The sequence below is a fragment of the Carcharhinus amblyrhynchos genome, unplaced genomic scaffold (assembly GCF_965287045.1).
Source record: "Carcharhinus amblyrhynchos unplaced genomic scaffold, sCarAmb.v2.hapA scaffold_587, whole genome shotgun sequence".
Classification (NCBI taxonomy): domain Eukaryota; kingdom Metazoa; phylum Chordata; class Chondrichthyes; order Carcharhiniformes; family Carcharhinidae; genus Carcharhinus; species Carcharhinus amblyrhynchos.
In genome coordinates this window covers 64,138-86,071 of record NW_027650327.1, presented here as the reverse complement: position 1 = coordinate 86,071, position 21,934 = coordinate 64,138, and the positions used below count along the sequence as shown (strand labels likewise).

At 50.3% G+C, this 21,934-nt stretch overlaps 1 protein-coding gene across 1 annotated transcript in view; it reads left to right on the top strand.

The window, feature by feature from the left end:
- The first annotated feature begins 734 nt into the window (after positions 1-734).
- LOC145339650 (phosphatidylinositol 4,5-bisphosphate 3-kinase catalytic subunit gamma isoform) overlaps positions 735-21,934 on the top strand; it is a 32,341-nt gene continuing 11,141 nt past the window's right edge. Inside the window, exons 1-7 of the mRNA XM_080184164.1 lie at positions 735-952; positions 2,154-4,125; positions 10,121-10,186; positions 12,474-12,699; positions 15,125-15,219; positions 16,698-16,844; positions 20,542-20,632. Coding sequence (XP_080040290.1) covers positions 2,164-4,125; positions 10,121-10,186; positions 12,474-12,699; positions 15,125-15,219; positions 16,698-16,844; positions 20,542-20,632 — 2,587 coding nt within the window. The 5' untranslated portion in view covers positions 735-952; positions 2,154-2,163. The remainder of the gene's footprint in view (positions 953-2,153; positions 4,126-10,120; positions 10,187-12,473; positions 12,700-15,124; positions 15,220-16,697; positions 16,845-20,541; positions 20,633-21,934) is intronic.

The window sequence follows — 21,934 nt, the reverse complement described above, 5'->3', positions numbered from 1 at the left end:
CCCACTTTCTCCTCCTCCACCTGCACCAGAAACTCCACCATACAATGATCACTCTCTCCAAGAGGATCCTTCACCGCAAGGTCCCTAATTCTACCCGCCTCATTACATAACACCAATGTGCCCCGGACTAAGGGGGTCAGAATGCCTGCCACCCAGTGAGACGCTTAAAACCTAACAGGTATGGGAAAGACATGATCAAATGTCCTACCTGTACCCACACGGCGGGGTGGGAGGAGGGGGGGGGTCTTCCTCAGGGCAAGGAGTGAAGACCCTCATAATAAGTAAAGAGATCAGTGTGTGAAGAGGGAGGGACTTTGAATCTTGTGAAAGTACTGGGGGGAGAAAGACAAATTACTGCAGATGCTGGAATCTGAAACCAAAAGAGAGAATGCTGGAAAATCCCAGCAGGTCTGGCAGCATCTGTAAGGAGAGAAAAGAGCTGACGTTTCGAGTCCAGATGACACTTTGTCAAAGCTAAAAGGCAGAGAAAGTGGGAGATATTTATACTGCAGGGGGAGGGAATGAAAGATAAGTCATAGCCACAGAAACCAGGGAAAAGACTGCGATTAGTTGTCCCCAGAAAGAATAAAGGGGAGATAAAGGTTCCCAGCTTTATACAAGTAGAGAGGGGAAGAGCTACTGAAATTGGATCTTGTTGTTTAACTGGTAGAACAGGTAACTGATTAACGTGGAATGAGGAAGCTGCAGTGATTTACACCCCAGCTTGAATTCAACTCAACTGGCACATAAATACCAGTTCAGCAGTGATTCCATCCCTAACGCTGTGGAACTTTACAACTCCATCAGGATCCCTGGTTCCCCTCAGCTTAGCTCGGTCTCTTGTTTGAACTTTAATCTTGCCTTGAGGCCGAAAGCAGCTGCCAGAATCTCTCACCCCGCGGTGAAGCCTGTCTCAGAATCTGTTTGAAAATTACAACGCTTTGGATGTCAGGTAATTGGGGTGACAGAAAGCCGGGCGATGTTACACTGGGACCTCGGGGAGGTCCATTCTTTATGAAGCAGCTGCTCTGTTCTCAAAAGGTACCCTGCTTATCCCTTAAAGAAAGTAATGATTGGGACGTGAGCGCCACGGGCTGGCCAGCATTTATTTCCCATCGCGATTTACCCTTCAGAAGGTGGCGGTGAGCTCCCTTCCTAAACCGCTGCAGTGGTGTAGGTGCACCCACAGTGCTGTTAGGGAGGGAGTTCCAGGATTTTGACTCAGTGACAGTGAAGGAACGGTGATATATTTCCAAGTCAGGATGGTGAGTGGCTTGGAGGGGAATCTCCAGGCGGGGGTGTTCCCGGGTATCTGCTGCCCTTGTCCTTCTAGATGTTAGAGGTCACGAGTTCGGAAGGTGCTGTCGAAGGAGCCTTGGTGAGTTCCTGCAGTGCAACTCAAAAATGGTACACACGGCTGTTCATCTGTGGTGGAAGAATATTAGAAATCCTACAGGGCAGAAGGAGCCCATTCGGCCCATCAAGTCTGCACTGACAACAATCCCACCCAGGCCTATCCCCCCTGCTAATACCGCTAACCTATGCATCCCAGGACACTAAGGGACAATTAGCATGGCCATTGCACCTAACCCACACATCTTTGGATCATGGGAGGAAACTGGAGCACCCGGAGGAAACCCACGCAGGCACAGGGAGAACGTGCAGACTCCACACAGACAGTGATCAAAGCCAGGAATTGGACCTGGATCCCTGGTGCTGAGGGGGAGCAGTGCTAACCTCTGTGCCACCATGCCGTGTTTAAGGCAGTGGGTGGGGTGCCAATCAGATGGGCTGCTTTGCCCTGGATGGTGTTGAGCTTCTCGAGTGTAGTTGGAGCTGCCCCCATCCAGGCAGGTGGGGAGTGTTCCATCACACTCCTGACTGATCCACCTCTGTGGATCACTCCGTGCAGATTAACATCAAGCTGTTTAGGCCATCAATGGACCCACAAGTGAAACAGTTACCAGGCATTGACAGTAGGAATAGAGGGAGCTTTGCTCTGATGATAACTCTGTGCTGCCTTGCAGTAGTGTAAGAACAGAATCCATTCCCTTCCTGTTCTCTCTTACCCAGTTAAGGGGCAATTGTCTTGAATTGAAATACTGGAACAATGTCTTTCTGTATTTGCTGATTGGTTTTTGTCTATTTTGTAGCCTACAGAAGATGAACATGGATCCTTTGCCAGATCGACTCAGCACTGACCAGGATAAGAATCAAACTAAACGATGCAACACGGGACCTATCACTGATTCAGGCTCAATGCTCTTCATTTGTGTGTTGCCAACACAACAAGCCTGCAATGGCCACAGTGAGATGGTCAGGGTGGAATTACCCATCAATAGCACAGTGAGAAACCTGCGGTTATTAATATGGATGAAGGCAATTAATGAAAGTGCAACACCTTCCTTCTACAAACTTTCCAATCCTGACTCCTATCAACTCCTCTACAAGAAAGGACCCACTTGGTTTGAGATTTATGATGATCAACAGTTTCTGCTAACTCTGGACTTGGTGAAGTACTGGAAGAATTTGGGTTCCAAGGGGGGTCAGGTTTATGTCAGAAAAAGACACAAGGAGACAGGAGAGGATGTGGAATTCTGGAAGCAGCTGACCTATCTGATTGGCTATGATATAAAGAGTAGCGTTACCAATGACCAGAGTGAGTTGGCCTGTACACGGAGAAAGCTGACTGCTGCGAGGAAGACTGAGGTTCACAAGCGAAACAGTCGGGATTATGCAATGGAACCTTGGCTGGCATCAAACCCTCTCCCCACCAGCTCTGTGAATCAAATTAGCAAGGAGATACTGGTCACTATCTATTACAATGGCACTAGTCATAAAATGAAGGTGGGCATTTATGACACACCAGACATGGTCATTAATGCCTGTACACAGAAGATGGTGGACAGACAATTGCTAATCAGTGATACCGATAGTAGCTTAGTCCTGAAGGTCTGTGGAAGAGAAGAGTACATCACGGGAAACTGGTCGCTGGTTGACTTCATTTGGGTCAGGCGTTGCATCAAGAATAAGGAGGAGCTCCAACTGGCATTGATGCCCTCTCCACCCCTTGTAGATGATAAGGTCAACATTGAGGACTGGCCTTTGGTTGACCCATGCACAGGTCTCACAGCCACCCATGAGCAACTGACACTCAGAGGCAAGGATATTGAGCAGATTCTGGCTTTGTCACTCTGGGATTGTAATCAGTACTTTCGTGTCAAGCTTGTGGGTTTGGACATTCCAATCCTACCAAACAAAAGCCTCCCAAATGTATATGTGGAGGCCACCGTGTGTCACGCAAAGAATGTCCTCTCATCCACAAGGTCTCAATCCATGCCTTTCGGTGAAGAGATTTTGTGGAATACTTGGCTTGAGTTTGACATCTTGGTGAAGAACATCCCCCAAGGATCGAGGTTGAGTTTGTCAGTGTACGGACTGGACTCGGAGAGCTCCAGCTCAAAGGAAGGAAAGTCAGCCCCACCAACCACTAAAGACGGAGATTTGTCCAGAGGGAAAAGCAAGCTGCTCTACTTTGTCAACCTCCTCCTGATAGACCACAGGTCATTCCTTCAGCAAGGCGAACATATTCTTCACATGTGGCCTTACTCAAGTCGTGAGGAAAGTCTTGTTACCCATGAGGTAGATAAACGCTCATCCAAGACTAATCCAGATATTGAGAACTCGACGGCAATCTGTATCGTGCTGGACACATACAATTACCCAGTGGTCTTACCAAGCGGCAGGAAGTCAAGATCCAGTAAGATCGACCAATCGTCAGATGATGAGGACCTCCCAACAAATGAGGAAGTGAAGTATGAAGGTGCTGGGGCTTCCCTGGGCGTTCCAAAGCAGAATAGAATGAAACGATTCACTGAGGCCTGTGGCCAGTACAGCCTTTCACTGCCCAAGTTCCTCAGCACTGTGCAATGGGGGGATCTGAATGCAGTGGAGGAGGTTCATTGGCTCTTTGACCACTGGAATCCCCTGGAACTGGACATTTCGATTGCTCTGGAACTCCTCAGCATTGATATTGCTGATGAGAAAGTGAGGGTGTTATCTGTTAAACGGCTGGAGGAGTTAGACAGTGACCACCTGCTGAGATATCTCCTGCAGCTCGTACAGGTGAGGGCAGTTTCTAATCACTCCTCTTTCCCCTGGGTATGGACCTATGCTGGAGAATGACTCCAGGAGTAAGAATGCAGAGCAGAGGGCAGAGGGCTGAGGTGAGGAGTAAGTGGTTTGGAAGGGATTTGAGAAACAATCTTTTCACTCAGAGGGAGGTGGAAATATGGAACGTGTTACCTGGGAGGGTGGTGGAGGCAGAGACCCTCCAACATTGAAGAAACATCTGGATGAGCACTTAAATCGTCAAGGCATAGTGGGCCATGAGCCAAGTGCTGGTAAGTGGGATTAGTACAGACTGGTATTAGATGGTCAGCATAGACATGGTGGGCCGAAGGGCCTGTCTCTGTGCTGCATGACTATATAAATATATGAGAAATATAATCAGAGGAGACCATTCAGCCCCTTAAGTCTGTCCTATCACCCATGGCTGAACTTTTGAACTCAGATCCATTTTATTCCTTGATTCTCTTAGAAACAAAAATGTATTAATCTCAAACTTGAATCTATTCAACAGCTGAATATGCGTGATTCTCCAGGTGGGATTAATATTGAGAAGATCAAAACAATTTGTCTTGGTTCCTGCTCCAAACTGTGTCCCTGAGCCACCAGCCACACACTCCCACCGTCACAGTCCGCCATGGGACTTTGCTGTCACATTGACCTGGGATTAAGCTCAGTGAAACCTCTGTAACATTACCCAACCTCACCCTCAGCTCAGCCGCTGCAGAAACCCTCACCCATGCTCCCCCCAGACTCCACAAATTCCAGCTACATCCTCCCTGCTGGAAAGCTGAGATCATCCAAAACTCTGGTGGTTACATCTGAATTCACATGGACCCATCCACATACCACTCTGTGTTCACTGACCTGCATAAGACCATAAGACATAGGAGCAGGAGGCCATTCAGCCCATCGAGTCTGGTCTGCCAGTCAATGAGACAATGACTGATCTGATGTGATAATCCTCAACTCCACTTCCCCGTCTTATCCCCACTGCCCTCGATTCCCTTACTGATTAAAAATCTGTCTATCTTAGCCTTGAACTTACCAAACCACCCTGCTTCTCCAGCCCTCTGCAGGAAAGAAATCCCCAGATTCACTCCCCTCTGAGAGAACAAATTCCTCCTCATCCCTGTGTTAAATGGGTGACCCCTTACTCAGTGCCCTCTGACCTGTGACTCACCTACAAGGGGAAACATCCTCTCAGCATCGACCCTGTCAAACCCCCTGAGAACCTGACGTATCTCAATAAGGCCGCCTCTCATTCTTCTAAACTCTAACGAGGACAGACCCAACCTACTCAACCTTCCCCTCGTAAGAAAATCCCTCCATACCCGAGATCGAACTAATGAGCCTTCTCTGGACTGCCTCCAATGCCAAGTTCAAACGTTGCCATCTTGAAAATACCCCTCTTATCCCAACACTCTGTCTTCTATTGAATCGTCAATCCTCTATCCATGATAATATACTATCCCCAACACCATGGGTGCTTATGTTATTAAGCAGCCTTTTGTGTGGTACCTTATCAAACATTTTTTGGAGATCCAAGTATATTACATCGACTAGTTCCCCTTTATCTATCCTGATTGTTACCACCTTACAGAAATCTAATCAATTTGACAGGCATGATTTCCCCTTCACGAAGCCATGCTGTCTCTGCCTGATTATATTGCCTATTTCTAAATGCTCCACTATTACAATGGACTGTAACATTTTCCCAGTGACAGATGTTAAGCTATATTTGATTTTCTCTCCTTCCCTTTTTGAAAAGGGTATTATATTGACAGATTTACAATCTTTTGGGACTTGTCCAGAATTTAAGGGTTCTTGGAAGATTACCAACAGTGTATCGACTATCTCTGTAGCTACTTCCTTCAATATCCTGGGAAGCAACCCATCAGGTCCAGGGGATTTATCAGCCTTTAACCTCATTAATTTTCTAGTATGTATTCTCTAGGGATAATTATTGTATTTATTTCCTGCTCCCTTCTGATTCCTGCTTAATTGTTTAGTATTTTTGGAATGTTATTAGTGTTTTCCACTGTGAAGACTGACGCAAAGTATTTATTTAATTCCTCTGCCATTTCCTCGTTCCCCATTACTATTTCTCCAGTCTCATTCTCGAAGGAGCCTGTGTTCACTTTGGCCTCTCTCTTCCTTTTTATATGTTAAATATTCATTTTATATATTTATATATTACTTGCAAGTTTTTCCTCATAGTTCATCTTCTCCCTCTTCATCTTTTGGGCCTTCTTTTGTTTGTTTTTCAAAATCTCCCCAATCCTCTGCCTTACCTCTATCTTTATCACTTTCTATATATCTATTTTTCTGTTTAATCCTATCCCAAATTCCTTGTTTAACCATAAATGATTTCCCCCCTCCCGAAAATCTTTCTTCCTCACTGGGATTTAGTTGTGAGTTATGAATTATTTGCATAAATGTCTGCCAATCTTTCATGCTGAACCTCTCAGCCTTCCGCATCGATATACATTCGCTTCGTAAACCCACATTTCTCCTCTTCAGAACCATCTGCTACCTATTTAGTTTAAAGCCCTCTCTACTCCCCTAGTTAAGTAATTTGCAGGAACGCTGGTCTCAGCACAGTTCAGTTGTCGGCTGTCTCAGCGCTACAGCCTCTACTTTCCCCAGTACCCCACAAACCAAAACCACTTCTCCCACACCAGTCTCTGAGCCACGTATTCAGCTCTTTAATTTTATGTACCCTTTGCCAATTTGCACACAGTTCAGATAACAATCCAGGGATTATAACCTTGGAGACCCTGTTGTTTAAAAAAGTTAGAGGACATGGGTTAAGGGAAGGGGGAAAAGTTTAAAGGGAATATTGTGGGGGGGGGCTTCTTCATGCAGAGAGTGGTGGGAGTGTGGAATGAGCTGCCAGATAAAGTGGTAAATGTGGGCTCACTTTTAACATTTAAGAAAAACTTGGACGGGTTCATGGATGAGAGGGGTGTGGAGGGATATGGTCCAGGTGCAGGTCAGTGGGACTAGGCAAAAAATGGTTCAGCACAGACAGGAAGTGCCAAAAGGCCTGTTTCTGAGCTGTAATGTTCTATGGTTCTATGGTTTAATTTAGTGCCTCGTTCCTCAAACACTCTATGAAGAACCTCTTTCCTCATTCTGCCTACATCATCGGCACCTACATTGACTATGACAACAGGACCTCCCCCTTCTACTGCAAGTTCCCCTCCAGCCTGGAGCTGATGTCCTGAACCCTGGCATCACAGCCGCCTGGACTCCTAGTCCTTGCAACAGAGTCAATCCCCCTCACTACGCTGTCCCCTCCAACCATGAGTTTCTTGTGTGCTCCCCCCACTTGAATGGCTTCCTGTACCACAGTGTCAAGGTCAGTCAACCCATAAGAACATAAGAACTAGGAGCAGGAGTCGGCCACCTGGCCCCTCGAGCCTGCTCCGCCATTCAATAAGATCATGGCTGATCTTTTTGTGGACTCAGCTCCACTTACCCGCCCACTCACCATAACCCTTAATTCCTTCACTGTTCAAAAATCTATCTTTGCCTTAAAAACATTCAATGAGGGAGCCTCAACTGCTTCACTGGGCAGAAAATTCCACAGATTCACAACCCTTTGGGTGAAGAAGTTCCTCCTCAACTCAGTCCTAAATCTGCTCCCCGTTATTTTGAGGCTATGCCCCCTAGTTCTAGTTTCACCCACCAGTGGAAACAACTTCCCTGCTTCTATCTTCTCTATCCCCTTCATAATCTTATACGTTTCTATAAGATCTCCCCTCATTCTTCTGAATTCCAATGAGTATAGCCCCAGTCTACTCAGTCTCTCCTCATAAACCAACCCTCTCAACTCCGGAATCAACCTAGTGAATCTCCTCTGCACCCCCTCCAGTGCCAGTATATCCTTTCTCAAGTAAGGAGACCAAAACTGTACACAGTACTCCAGGTGTGGCCTCATCAGCACCTTATACAGCTGCAACATAACCTCACTGTTTTTAAACTCCATCCCTTTAGCAATGAAGGACAAAATTCCATTTGCCTTCTTAATTACCTGCTGCACCTGCAAACCAACTTTTTGCGATTCATGCACAAGGACACCCAGGTCCCTCTGCACAACAGCATGATGCAATTTTTACCTTGTAAATAATAGTCCATTTTGCTGTTATTCCTACCAAAATGGATGACCTCACATTTACCAACATTGTACTCCATCTGCCAGACCCTTGCCTGCTCACTTAGACTATCTGTATCCCTTTGCAGACTTTCAGCGTCCTCTGCGCACTTTGCTCTGCCTCTCATCTTAATGTCATCTGCAAACTTTGCCACACTACTCGTGGTCCCCAACTCCAAAGCATCCACTCTGCAGCCCCCATTCTCATCCAAACAAACTGAAAGAGCCTCAACCCTGTTGGACGATTGCAGGAGCTGACACTCCTGCCCAGTGGGTCTTACCTGCCTCAGCTGCAATCACATTCTCCTGTCCCTGACCACTTCCCAAACCGAAAGATTCAATCCTAATGAGTATGACTGCCACCAGGTAACTCCCTCCCTCCCTGATGTATCACAGTGTCTGCAGCTCAGCCTCCGGTTAGATGGCTCTGAGCTGAAGCTTCTCAAGCTGCAAACCGTGTTCACCAAGAATTTCCACACGCTGTAGCCTTGACACATCACCGGTCCCACCATCCTTAATGCATTTTAAATAATTAATTTGTTAAATTATTTCATTATTCATGCTTTAATATATTTTATAAAGTAACCACCATGTTGTGCACAATTTAAAACCCCAGGGTAAGAGTAGAGGCTTCTCACTTACCAGATTCAACAGCAAATTCCTTCCCTGTCATTGAATAACAACCAATTGTAAAGCGTGAGAAATATAGAAAGAGCAAAGGGAAATAAACTCTTCTTACCCCCTCTCACCAAACTCTGCACATACCAAATTCCCCACTTACCAAACTCCAATCTTGCACTCCGAGCCTTGGTGCATTCTGTTTGTCCTTGGCTACATTGAAAAGAGACCTGAACTGGGATTACTATTAACCAGATTAAACCAGTCAACTATTTTTTTAATTGATTTGATTTATTATTGTCACGTGTTAACATACAGTGAAAAGTATTGTTTCTTGCACACTAAACAGACAAAACATATCACTCATAGAGAAGGAAAGGAGAGAGTGCAGTATGTAGTGTTACAGTCATAGCTAGGATGTAGAGAAAGATCAACTTAATGCGAGTTAAGTCCATTCAAAAGTCTGACAGCAGCAGGGAAGAAGCTGTTTTTGAGTCAGTTGGTACGTGATCTCAGACTTTTGTATCTTTATCCTGATGGAAGAAGGTGGAAGAAAGAATGTCCGGGGTGCATGGGGTATTAATTACACTGGCTGCTTTTCTGACACAGTGGGAAATATAAATAAAGTCAATAGATGGGAGGTTGGTTTGTGTATTGGACTGGGCTTTGTTCACGACCCTTTGTAGTTTTATGTGGTCTTGGGCAGAGCAGGAGGCCATACCAAGCACTTGGAAAGGATACTTTCTATGGTGCATCTATGGCGAGAGTTGTAATTGACATACCAAATCTCCTTCGTCTTCTGAGAAAGTAGAGGTGTTGGTGGGGCTTTCTTAACAATAGAAAGTGAATTTCTACAGTTAAGAGATTAACTATAATTAGTTACATATTATTTATGTAATACATATGTTATATATAATAATATATATTCTATAAATATATAATATTTATATTATATATATATTTTTATATACTTATGTAAAATGTATATAATATTTTATTAATTATAATGTATACTATAATATATACTATAATATATTATGTATAATATATATAATGCATTATATATATAATATATGTACATATATATGGGGGGACCAGGATCGGTTGTGGTGATCTGGACATCTAAAAACTGACCAAGGCTGAGACATGGGGGTGGGGAAAGGCTGGCTGATCACACTGCTCTCTCAGCTGTTGTTTATTGTCTGTATTTTTTAGGCGTTGAAGTTTGAACCATACCACGACAGCGCGTTAGCGAGGTTCCTGATTCGCCGTGCATTAAGGGTGAGTGTCTAACACAGCGCAATGACACATCAGCATGTTCATCCCCGTCCCCACTGTAACTCCCTCCCCTGGTTCCCGGGAAAACCTGACGTTCCAATTCACACTTCCACCAACTCACCTCATCCCGAAAATATACTTCTCGGAAGTGTCATCACTGTCATAGTGCAGGAAACACAGCAGAGAAACGGTGCACAGCAAGATCCCAGAAACAGCAACGAGGTAATCAATTTTAATGACATTAAGCAGGGGATAAACAGGGGGAAGCACGGTGGCGCAGAGGTTAGCACTGCTGCCTCACAGCGCCAGGGGCCTGGGTTCGATTCCCAGCTTGGGTCACTGTCTGTGCGGAGTCTGCATGTTCTCCCCGTGTCTGCGTAGGTTTCCTCCGGGTGCTCCAGTTTCCTCCCACAGCCCGAGAGATGTACGAGTTAGATTGATTGGCTGTGCTAAATTGCCCCTTAGTGTCGGGGGACTGGCTAAGGTACATTCATAGGTTACAGGGTTAGAGCCTGGGTGGGATTGTGGTTGGTACAGACTCAATGGGCCGAATGACCCCCTTCTGTCCTATGGGATTCTATGATTCTATCAACTGACAGTGCGGCGCTCCCTCAGCACTGACCCTCTGACAGTGCGGCGCTCCCTCAGCACTGACCCTCTGACAGTGCGGCGCTCCCTCAGCACTGACCCTCTGACAGTGCGGCGCTCCCTCAGCACTGACCCTCTGACAGTGCGGCGCTCCCTCAGCACTGACCCTCTGACAGTGCGGCGCTCCCTCAGCACTGACCCTCTGACAGTGCGACACTCCCTCAGCACTGACCCTCTGACAGTGCGGCACCCCCTCAGCACTGACCCTCTGACAGTGCGGCACTCCCTCGGCACTGACCCTCTGACAGTGCGGCGCTCCCTCAGCACTGACCCTCTGACAGTGCGGCACTCCCTCAGCACTGACCCTCTGACAGTGCGGCACTCCCTCGGCACTGACCCTCTGACAATGCGGCACTCCCTCAGCACTGACTCTCTGACAGTGCGGCACTCCCTCAGCACGGACCCTCTGACAGTGCGGCACTCCCTCAGTACTGACCCTCTGACAGTGGGGCACTCCCTCAGCACGGACCCTCTGACAGTGCGGCACTCCCTCAGTACTGACCCTCTGACAGTGCGGCACTCCCTCAGCACCGACCCTCTGACAGTGCGGCACTCCCTCAGCACCGACCCTCTGACAGTGCGGCACTCCCTCAGCACTGACCCTCTGACAGTGCGGCACTCCCTCAGCACTGACCCTCTGACAGTGCGGCACTCCCTCAGCACTGACCCTCTGACAGTGCGGCACCCCCTCAGCACTGACCCTCTGACAGTGCGGCACTCCCTCAGCACTGACCCTCTGACAGCGCGGCACTCCGTCAGCACTGACCCTCTGACAGTGCGGCACTCCCTCAGCACTGACCCTCTGACAGTGCAGCTCTCCCTCAGCACTGACCCTCTGACAGTGCGGCACTCCCTCAGCACTGACCCTCTGACAGTGCGGCACTCCTTCAGCACTGACCCTCTGACAGTGCGGCACTCCCTCAGTACTGACCCTCTGACAGTGCGGCGCTCCCTCAGCACTGACCCTCTGACAGTGCGGCACTCCCTCAGCACTGACCCTCTGACAATGTGGCACTCCCTCAGCACTGACCCTCTGACAGTGCGGCACTCCCTCAGCACCGACCCTCTGACAGTGCGGCACTCCCTCAGCACTGACCCTCTGACAGTGCGGCACTCCCTCAGCACTGACCCTCTGACAGTGCGGCACTCCCTCAGCACCGACCCTCTGACAGTGCGACACTCCCTCAGCACCGACCCTCTGACAGTGCGGCACTCCCTCAGCACTGACCCTCTGACAGTGCGACACTCCCTCAGCACCGACCCTCTGACAGTGCGGCACTCCCTCAGCACTGACCCTCTGACAGTGCAGCATCCCTCAGCACTGACCCTCTGACAGTGTGGCACTCCCTCAGCACCGACCCTCTGACAGTGTGGCACTCCCTCAGCACTGACCCTCTGACAGTGTGGCACTCCCTCAGCACTGACCCTCTGACAGTGCGACACTCCCTCAGCACTGTGCCTGTGACCTTGTGGTCAGGAGTTAGTTGTCCAGTCACTGGGATGGGTGTTGAGCCCCCTCGCTGACTGTGAGGAGGGGATTACCCGGGTAGTGACTTTCTGAAGTGTTGAATTGATGGAGATACAGAGAGATTTCCGAGTATTTTTTTGTCCCTCTGCTATCTCAGTTCCCTGTTTCCCGCAGAGTAAGTGGATTGGCCATTTTTTCTTCTGGTACCTGCGGTGTGAGGTGACCGGATCCCCCTATTTCTGTGACCGTTTCGCTGTCATCCTGGAGGCTTATCTGATTGGCTGTGGGAAGTCCATGTTGGAGGGGTTTCGCAAACAGGTTGAGTTGGTCCAAGGTCTCAGCCAGGTGGCCACCGAGATCAAAAAGATCATTCCGGAAAAGAGTGACCTCCCACCCAATGGTGAGTAGCCTCTCAGAGAGGTCAGGGGTCACCCAGAATAAAAGTTTGAGCTGCCTGTCTCACTGAGACCCCCCCGGGAAGAATGGGTGGGGAGGGAATGTGGGGGGTACGGGGGTGGGGAGGGAATGTGGGGGGGTACGGGGGAGGGGAGGGAATGTGGGGGGGTACGGGGGTGGGGTGGGAATGTGGGGGGGTACGGGGGTGGGGAGGGAATGTGGGGGGTACAGGGGAGGGGAGGGAATGTGGGGGGGTACGGGGGTGGGGAGGGAATGTGGGGGGGGTACGGGGGTGGGGAGGGAATGTGGGGGGTACAGGGGAGGGGAGGGAATGTGGGGGGGTACGGGGGTGGGGTGGGAATGTGGGGGGCGTACGGGGGTGTGGAGGGAATGTGGGGGGGTACGGGGGTGGGGAGGGTATGTGGGGGGTACGGGGGCAGGGAGGGAATGTGGGGGGGTACGGGGGTGGGGTGGGAATGTGGGGGGGTACGGGGGTGTGGAGGGAATGTGGGGGGTACAGGGGAGGGGAGGGAATGTGGGGGGGTACGGGGGTGGGGTGGGAATGTGGGGGGGTACGGGGGTGGGGAGGGTATGTGGGGGGTACGGGGGCAGGGAGGGAATGTGGGGGGGTACGGGGGTGGGGAGGGTATGTGGGGGGTACGGGGGCAGGGAGGGAATGTGGGGGGGTACGGGGGTGTGGAGGGAATGTGGGGGGTACAGGGGAGGGGAGGGAATGTGGGGGGGTACGGGGGTGGGGAGGGAATGTGGGGGGGGTACGGGGGTGTGGAGGGAATGTGGGGGGGTACGGGGGTGGGGAGGGTATGTGGGGGGTACGGGGGCAGGGAGGGAATGTGGGGGGGTACGGGGGTGGGGAGGGTATGTGGGGGGTACGGGGGCAGGGAGGGAATGTGGGGGGGTACGGGGGTGGGGAGGGTATGTGGGGGGGTACGGGGGTGGGGAGGGTATGTGGGGGGGTACGGGGGTGGGGAGGGTATGTGGGGGGGTACGGGGGTGGGGAGGGAATGTGGGGGGTACGGGGGAGGGGAGGGAATGTGGGGGGTACAGGGGTGGGGAGGGTATGTGGGGGGGTACGGGGGTGGGGAGGGTATGTGGGGGGGTACGGGGGTGGGGAGGGTATGTGGGGGGGTACGGGGGTGGGGAGGGTATGTGGGGGGGTACGGGGGTGGGGAGGGTATGTGGGGGGGTACGGGGGTGGGGAGGGTATGTGGGGGGGTACGGGGGTGGGGAGGGTATGTGGGGGGGTACGGGGGTGGGGAGGGTATGTGGGGGGGTACGGGGGTGGGGAGGGTATGTGGGGGGTACGGGGGCAGGGAGGGAATGTGGGGGGGTACGGGGGTGGGGAGGGTATGTGGGGGGGGGTACGGGGGTGGGGAGGGAATGTGGGGGGTACAGGGGAGGGGAGGGAATGTGGGGGGTACAGGGGTGGGGAGGGAATGGGTTGGGGTACGGGGGTGTGGAGGGAATGTCGGGGGTACAGGGGAGGGGAGGGAACGGGTTGGGGTTCAGAGGCGGGGAGGGAATGTGGTGGGGGTTCAGGGGCAAGGAGGGAATAGGTAGGGTAGAGGGCAGGGGTGTGACTGCAGAGGAATGGGACTGCTGATTGTTTGGGGGAGTTGGGGGGGTCACTGTGTGTATTGGGAAGGGCAGGCTGTAGAGCACCAGGGAATCCAGGCTGTGTCCACACCTATGAGGCCGAGAGGAATAGGCCCCACCACCTGCTGCATTTCCCAACTATTCCCCAACTATAGTCGGGGAAACAGGCCTCGGGCCTCTGGACAGGTGTTGGTAGAGTGGTAATTTTTGGGCCCTGTATCTAAGGAAGGATGTGCCGGCCTTGGAAAGGATCCCTGGAATGAAGAGCTTGTTGTATGAGGAATGGTTGAGGACTCTGGGTCTGTACTCGATGGAGTTTGGCAGAATGAGGGGGGAATCTTATTGAAACTTAGGATACTGCGAGGCCTGGATAGAGTGGACCTGGAGAACATGTTTCCACTTGTACAAAAAACTGGAACCAGAGGGCACAACCTCAGGCTGAAGGGACAATCCTTTAAAACAGAGAGGAGGAGGAATTTCTCCAGCCAGAGAGTGGGGAATCTGTGGAAGTCTTTGCCGCAGAAGGCTGTGGAGGCTGGGTCATTGAGTGTCTTTAAGACAGAGATAGATAGGTTCTTGATTAATAAGGGGATCAGGGGTTATGGGGAAAAGGCAGGAGAATGGGGATGAGAAAAATATCAGCCATGATCGAATGGCGGAGCAGAGTCGATGGGCTGAGTGGCCTCATTCTGCTCCTATATCTTATGGTTTGGCTCCTGACACAAGCTGACCAGCCGCAGTGAGTTGTGTGGGAGAAGGGAAGAGCAGCGCTGCAGCCTCACAGCCCACATTGACCTTTCTCTTTCTCATTGCAGCGAACAGCCTGCTCCAGGAGATGTTGAGGAACACGGAGCTCCCCCAGGACTTCCTAGCTCCCTATAACCCCCACATCAAGGCTGCCAGCATCCTGGTGAGAAACAAAACCATCACTACACAACCTGGGTGACACAGTGGGTTCGCGCTGCTGCCTCACAGCACCGGGGAACAGGTTTGATTCCCGGCTTGGGTCACTGTCTCTGCGGAGTCCGCACATTCTCCTCGTGTCTGCGTGGGTTTCCTCCCAGAGTCCGAGAGACTTGCTGGTTAAGTACATTGGCTGTACTAAATTCTCCCTCAGTGTGCCGGAACAGGAGTGTGGCAACTGGGGGATTTTCACAGTAACTTCATTGCAGTGTTAATGTAAGCCCACTTGTGGCACTAATAAATAAACTTTAAATGTGACACAGTTCAGCAAGATCCCACACGCTTGATGCTGATTGCGCAGAGGGCTGGAAGCCAGGATTGCTGCTCTGGATCCTGTCTCGGAGAGATTGGGCAGAGAACAGGCCACTTGTTCCTTGTGCCTCTCCCACTGTTTTGTTAATGTTGTATCAGGGGCAGGGTCTCTCCTCAGTCACCTGGTTAGAGTCTGAGCCCAGTCACGGACTAGGGAACCATTCCAGGAGATCAGTGATGCCTCCCGCAGTGGACTGACTGTTGGGGTTTCTCACCGTTTCTCTCCTTGTGTGACTGACATTCACAGCAACACCGGGGTCTTTAATATTCTCTCCCATGTCTTTGCCCCTCCTTTGTTCTGTAAACCCCCTCCCCTTCCGGCCCCACATCCCTCCCAGATCGCTGCACTCTTCCAACTCTGACCTCTGCCTCCAACCAAAGCAAAATACCGCGAATGCTGCCAATCGGAGATAAAAACAGGAAACCCTCAGGCCCGGCAGCATCTGTGAAGAGAGAAATTTACCGTCCCACCTGCTCCGGGAATCGGAGCGAGTGAGGGGTGGATCATGGAAAGGATTTCCCGGTTCCGGGGGTGAGAACAACTGGAAAATCCTGCCTGGTGTTTCAAGTCTGTGTGAGCCTTCAATAGAATTGAAAAGGCCAGAGACTCATTTTGGACTCGAAACGTTAACTCTGTTTCTCTCTCCCCCCGAGACACTGCCAGAGCCTTCCCAGCATTTTCTGTTTTTATTTCTGATTTTAACCACTGGCTGCCGTGCCTTCAGCTCCCTGGACCTCAGGAATTCCCTCCCTAAACCTCTCCAATCCTGACCTCACTCTCATCCTGTGAAACTGATCTTTCTCTGCACCCCAGCTATGGCTGTAACCCTACATTCTGCACTCTCTCCTTTCCTTCTCTATGAACGGTATGTTATGTCTGGAGAGCGTGGAAGGAACAATATTTTTCACTGTATGTTAATACACGTGACAATAATAAATCCAATCAAACCATCATCCAGAATCGTGGTCACTGGTTGTAACGTTTCGTTTTATTGGCCCGATATCAAATATTTGATATTCGTTTCTGTGATACAAATTCTGTTTTCTGACAATGTCCGGGATGCTATATAAATGTAAGTTATTGTTGTTGACTGTTCTCCTGTCCCTCCATAGATTGGCCGCTGTAAGATTATGGCCTCCAAGAAAAAGCCTCTGTGGCTGGAGTTCACCTGCGCCGATCCCACTGGCGCTCAGTGCCAACCTGTGGGCATAATCTTCAAACACGGTGATGACCTGAGGCAGGACATGCTGATTATCCAGGTATAGCCGCCATGGCCACAACTCACTGACTGCCTGAGAAACCCGGGTCCAGGGTTAGCAAACTGACAGAAGGCAGAGAGCTGGGATGAGAGGGGAAGTTTCAGGATGGTGAGCTGTCACTAGGGATCAGCGCTGGGTCCACAGTTATTTACAATATACATTAATGGTTTGAACTAGGGGAGTGAATGTACTTCTGAGAATGACGCACAGGTAGGCAATGGCCTGGTGGTATTATTGCTAGATTATTAATCCAGAAACCCGGTTAACGTTCCGGGGACCCGGGTTCGAATCCCACCACAGCAGATGGTGGAATTTGAATTCAGTGAAAAGTGATCTGGATTTAAGAATCTACTGATGACCATGGAACCACTGTCAGGATAAACCCATCCAGTTCACTTATTTATTTATGTGGACTTACATTAACACTGCAATGAGATTACTGTGAAAATCCCCTAGTAGCGACACTCCAGTGCTGTTCGGGTACACCGAGGGAGAATCTAAGCACAGCCAATGCATCTAACCCGCACATCTTTGGATTGTAGGAGGAAACCGGAGCACCCAGAGGAAACCCACGCAGACACGAGGAGAATGTGCAGATTCCACACAGACAGTGACCCAAGGCCGGGAATCGATCCCGGGTCCCTGGCGCTGTGAGGCAGCCGTGCTAACCCACTGTGCCTCTTCAGGGCAGGAAATCTGCCATCCTTACCCAGTCTGGCCTACATGTGACTCCAGAGCCACAGCCAATGTGGTTGACTCTCAGCTGCCCTCCAGCAACTAGGGATCAGTTTTGGTTGCCGCACCTGCGCAAGGATATTTTGGCCCTGGAGGGAGTGCAGAGGAGGTTTACTAGGCTGATACCGGAGTTGAGGGGGTTGAGCTATGAGGAGAGGCTGAATAAACTAGGCTTGTACTCGTTAGAGTTTAGAAGAATGAGGGGAGATCTCATTGAGACGTATAAGATGATGAATGGGATGGATAGGATAGAGGTGGAGAGACTCTTCCCGCTCAAAAAAGACAGTAGGACTAGGGGGCACAGCCTCAAGATAAAGGGGAGGCGGTTTAGAACGGAGTTGAGGAGGAACTTCTTCACTCAAAGGGTGGTGAATCTCTGGAATTCTCTGCCCGTTGAAGTGGTGGAGGCTGCCTCGCTAAATATTTTTAAGAAGCGGGTTGATGGGTTCTTGATAAGAGAGGGGATTAAGGGTTATGGGGAGCGGGCGGGAATGTGGAACTGAGCCACGACAGATCAGCCATGATCTTATTGAATGACGGGGCAGGCTCGAAGGGCTAGATGGCCTACTCCTGCTCCTATTTCTTATGTTCTTATGTAAATACTGACCCAGCCAGAGACACCAGGAATGAATAAAAAAAGATGGGAATGGAAATGGTGAGGATTCCACAAAGAGAGATATAGACGGGTTAGTGAGTGAGCAAAAACTTGCCAGGTGGAATATACTATAGGAAAATGTGAAGTGATGCACTTTGGTAAGAAGAATATTATTTAAATGGAGAAAGACTGCAGAAAGCTGCCGCTCAGAGGGTTTTGGGCAGGGTCCTTGTGCATAAATGACTAAAGTTCAGATGGTAACAGGGAAGGCAAATGGAATGTTGCCCTTTACTTCAAAGGAAATGGAATATAAAAATAGTGAAGTCTTGCTAAAACTATACAAGGCACTAGTTAGACCACACCTGGAATACTGGGAAGGGTTTTAATCCCCTTAATGAAGGAAAGAGATTGAGCCTGTACTCATTGGAGTTTAGGAGAATGAGAGGTGACCTTATTGAGATAGATCAGATTCTCGGGGTGGGGTGGGGGGGGGCGCGGGGAGTGGGTGGCAGGGTCGATGCTGAGAGGTCGTTTTCCCTTGTGGGAGGGTCTGGGGCCAGAGGGCAGAATCTCACAGTGGGGGGGGCGTTAGGGTTAGGGTTAGGGCTTGGGTAGGGGGGTGGGGGGGGGGCCACCCATTTAACACAGAGATGAGGAGGAATTTCTTCTCTCAGAGGGTAATGAACCTGTGGAGTTCTTTACCGCAGAGAGGATGTAGAGGCCGGGTGGTTCAGTGTGTTCAAGGCTGAGATAGACAGATTTTTAATCAGTTAGGGAATCGAGGGTTATGGGGACAAGATGGGAAAGTGGAGTTGAGGATTATCACATCAGTCATAATCTCATTGAATGGTGGAGCCGACCAGATGGGCCGAATGGCCTACCTCTGTTCCTACACATGATGGCCTTGTGGAGACTCTGAGCTCAGAGGGTAATGAGTGGACGCAGAGACAGATTTGACTGGGAATTTTAGTGATGGGTCCAGCTGCCTGTGATACTGCAGGAAACCATCAGAGGGCAGCGTCACACAGCAAACACCAACTCACCGAAATCAGGGTTCGGGGCTGGGGTTATTTATTGGGGTTCAGGGCTGTGTATTGGGGTTTGAGGCTGTGTATTGGGGTTCCCGGGCTGTGTATTGAGGTTGAGGGCTGTGTATTGGGGTTCCAGGCTGTATGTTGGGGTTCAGACTTGTGTATTGGAATTTGGGGCTGCGTATTGGGGTTCAGGACTGTGTATTGGGATTCTGGACTGTGTATTGGGGTTCCAGTCTGTGTATTGGGGTTCGGGTTGTGTATTGGGGTTTGGGGCTGTGTATTGGGGTTCGGGCTGTGTATTGGGGTTTGGGCTATGTATTGGGGTTTGGGGCTGTGTACTGGGGTTCAGGCTGTGTATTGGGGTTCGGGCTGTGTATTGGGGTTTGGGGCTGTGTATTGAGGTTCCGGGCTGTATATTGGGGTTCAGGGCTGTGCATTGGGGTTCGGGTTGTGTATTGGGGTTCGGGCTGTGTATTGGGGTTCAGGGCTGTGTATTGGGGTTCAGGGCTGTGTATTGGGGTTCAGGTTGTGTATTGGGGTTCGGGCTGTGTATTGGGGTTCAGGGCTATGTATTGGGGTTCGGGCTATGTATTGGGGTTCAGGGCTATGTATTGGGGTTCCGGGCTGTGTATTGGGGTTCGGGGCTGTGTATTGGGGTTCAGGGCTGTGTAATGGGGTTCGGGTTGTGTATTGGGGTTCAGGGCTGTGTATTGGTGTTCGGGCTGTGTATTGGGGTTCAGGGCTGTGTATTGGGGTTCAGGGCTGTGTATTGGGGTTCAGGTTGTGTATTGGGGTTCGGGCTGTGTATTGGGGTTCGGGCTATGTATTGGGGTTTGGGGCTGTGTATTGAGGTTCCGGGCTGTATATTGGGGTTCAGGGCTGTGCATTGGGGTTCAGGGCTGTGTATTGGGGTTCGGGTTGTGTATTGGGGTTCGGGCTGTGTATTGGGGTTCAGGGCTGTGTATTGGGGTTCAGGTTGTGTATTGGGGTTCGGGCTGTGTATTGGGGTTCAGGGCTATGTATTGGGGTTCGGGCTATGTATTGGGGTTCAGGGCTATGTATTGGGGTTCCGGGCTGTGTATTGGGGTTCGGGGCTGTGTATTGGGGTTCAGGGCTGTGTATTGGGTTTCGGGCTGTGTATTGGGGTTCAGGGCTGTGTATTGGGGTTTGGGTTGTGTATTGGGGTTCAGGGCTGTGTATTGGGGTTCGGGTTCTGTATTGGGGTTCGGGCTGTGTATTGGTGTTTGGGACTGGTGGGGAGGATTGTCCGGGGCCCCCTGTCCGATCTGTACCAGTCCCTGTGTGTACCTAACCCTGCTGCATCTTTTCACAGACACTGGTGATTATGGATTCCATTTGGCAAGAAAATTCGCTCGATTTGAACCTTATACCGTATGGATGCATCGCCACGGGATATAACATCGGTACGGTCAACCTCACACAATCCCTGTCTCTACTGCGCTCTATCCCCTTCTCTCTCTCTCTATCCCCCAGTCTCCCTATCGCTCTCATTCCCCCCCTTCTCTTTCCCTATCCTGTTCTCTCTCTCCGTCTTCCCTATTCTGTTCTCTCTATTCCTCTCTCTTTCTTTCCCTCTCCCTCTCTCTGTCTCTCTCTCTCTCTTTTTCTCTCTCTTTCTCTCTCCTTCTCTCCCTATCCTGTTATTTCTCTCTCCCTTTCTTACCCTCTTCCTCTCTGCCTCTTTCCCTCTGTTTTTCTCTCTCGTTCTCTTTCTTTCTCTCTCTCTCTTTCTCTCTCTCTCTCGCCCATCCTCGCTACGTCTCTCCCTCTATCTCTGTCTCTTCCTATCTCTCTGTCTCTTTCTTTCACTCTGTTTTGGTCTCTTATTTAAGAAAATGTAGAGTTGAGTCAGAGGTTCAGTTCTGAGAAGGTTCCTGGGGTGTGGGGGTTGTCCAGTGAGGAAAGGTTTGATAGGTTGGGCCTTCACTCATTGGGGTTTATCAGATTGAGGGATGGTCTTATTGAAACCTTTGACCCTGAGGGAGTTTGGTAGGGAGGGTGCTGAGGGAATGTTTCCCTGTGTGGGGAGCTGAGAGCTGGGGGAATACAGCTGAAAATAAAGGGTTTGTGATGTAAGACAGAGATGAGAAGTTTTTCTCTGGGAGGCGGTGAGCTTGTGGAGGTCTCTTCCCTGGGGATCAGGTTGGTGAATGTTTGTGTGGCCGATTTACATCAACTCTCGATCGACAGTGGAGAGAATCGGGGACAGAGAATAAAATGGAGTTGAGGCCACAGTTAGATCAGCCAAAGTCTTATTGAACGATAGGGTGGTCTCGAAGGGCCAAATGACCTTCTCCTGCTCTGAGTTTGTATGTTTGTGTAAAGCTGTGTGTAAATGAGCACGAAAGGGGGTAGGATGCTACCGGGACTTGATGGATTGAGTTATAAGGAGAGGCTGGATAGACTGGGACTTTTCTCTCTGGAGGATTCCGGGGAAGTGCCGGAAGATTGGAAAACGGCTAATGTTACGCCGTTGTTTAAGAAGGGTGCCAGGCAAAAGGCAGGGAATTATAGGCCGGTTAGTTTAACGTCTGTTGTAGGTAAAATGTTAGAATCCGTCATCAAGGAGGAAACAGCGAGGCATCTTGAAGGGAATTGCTTGATAGAGCAGACGCAGCACGGTTTCATTAAAGGGAAGTCGTGTCTGACAAATTTACTGGAGTTCTATGAAGATGTGTCTAGGGCGGTGTATAGAGGAGAGCCGG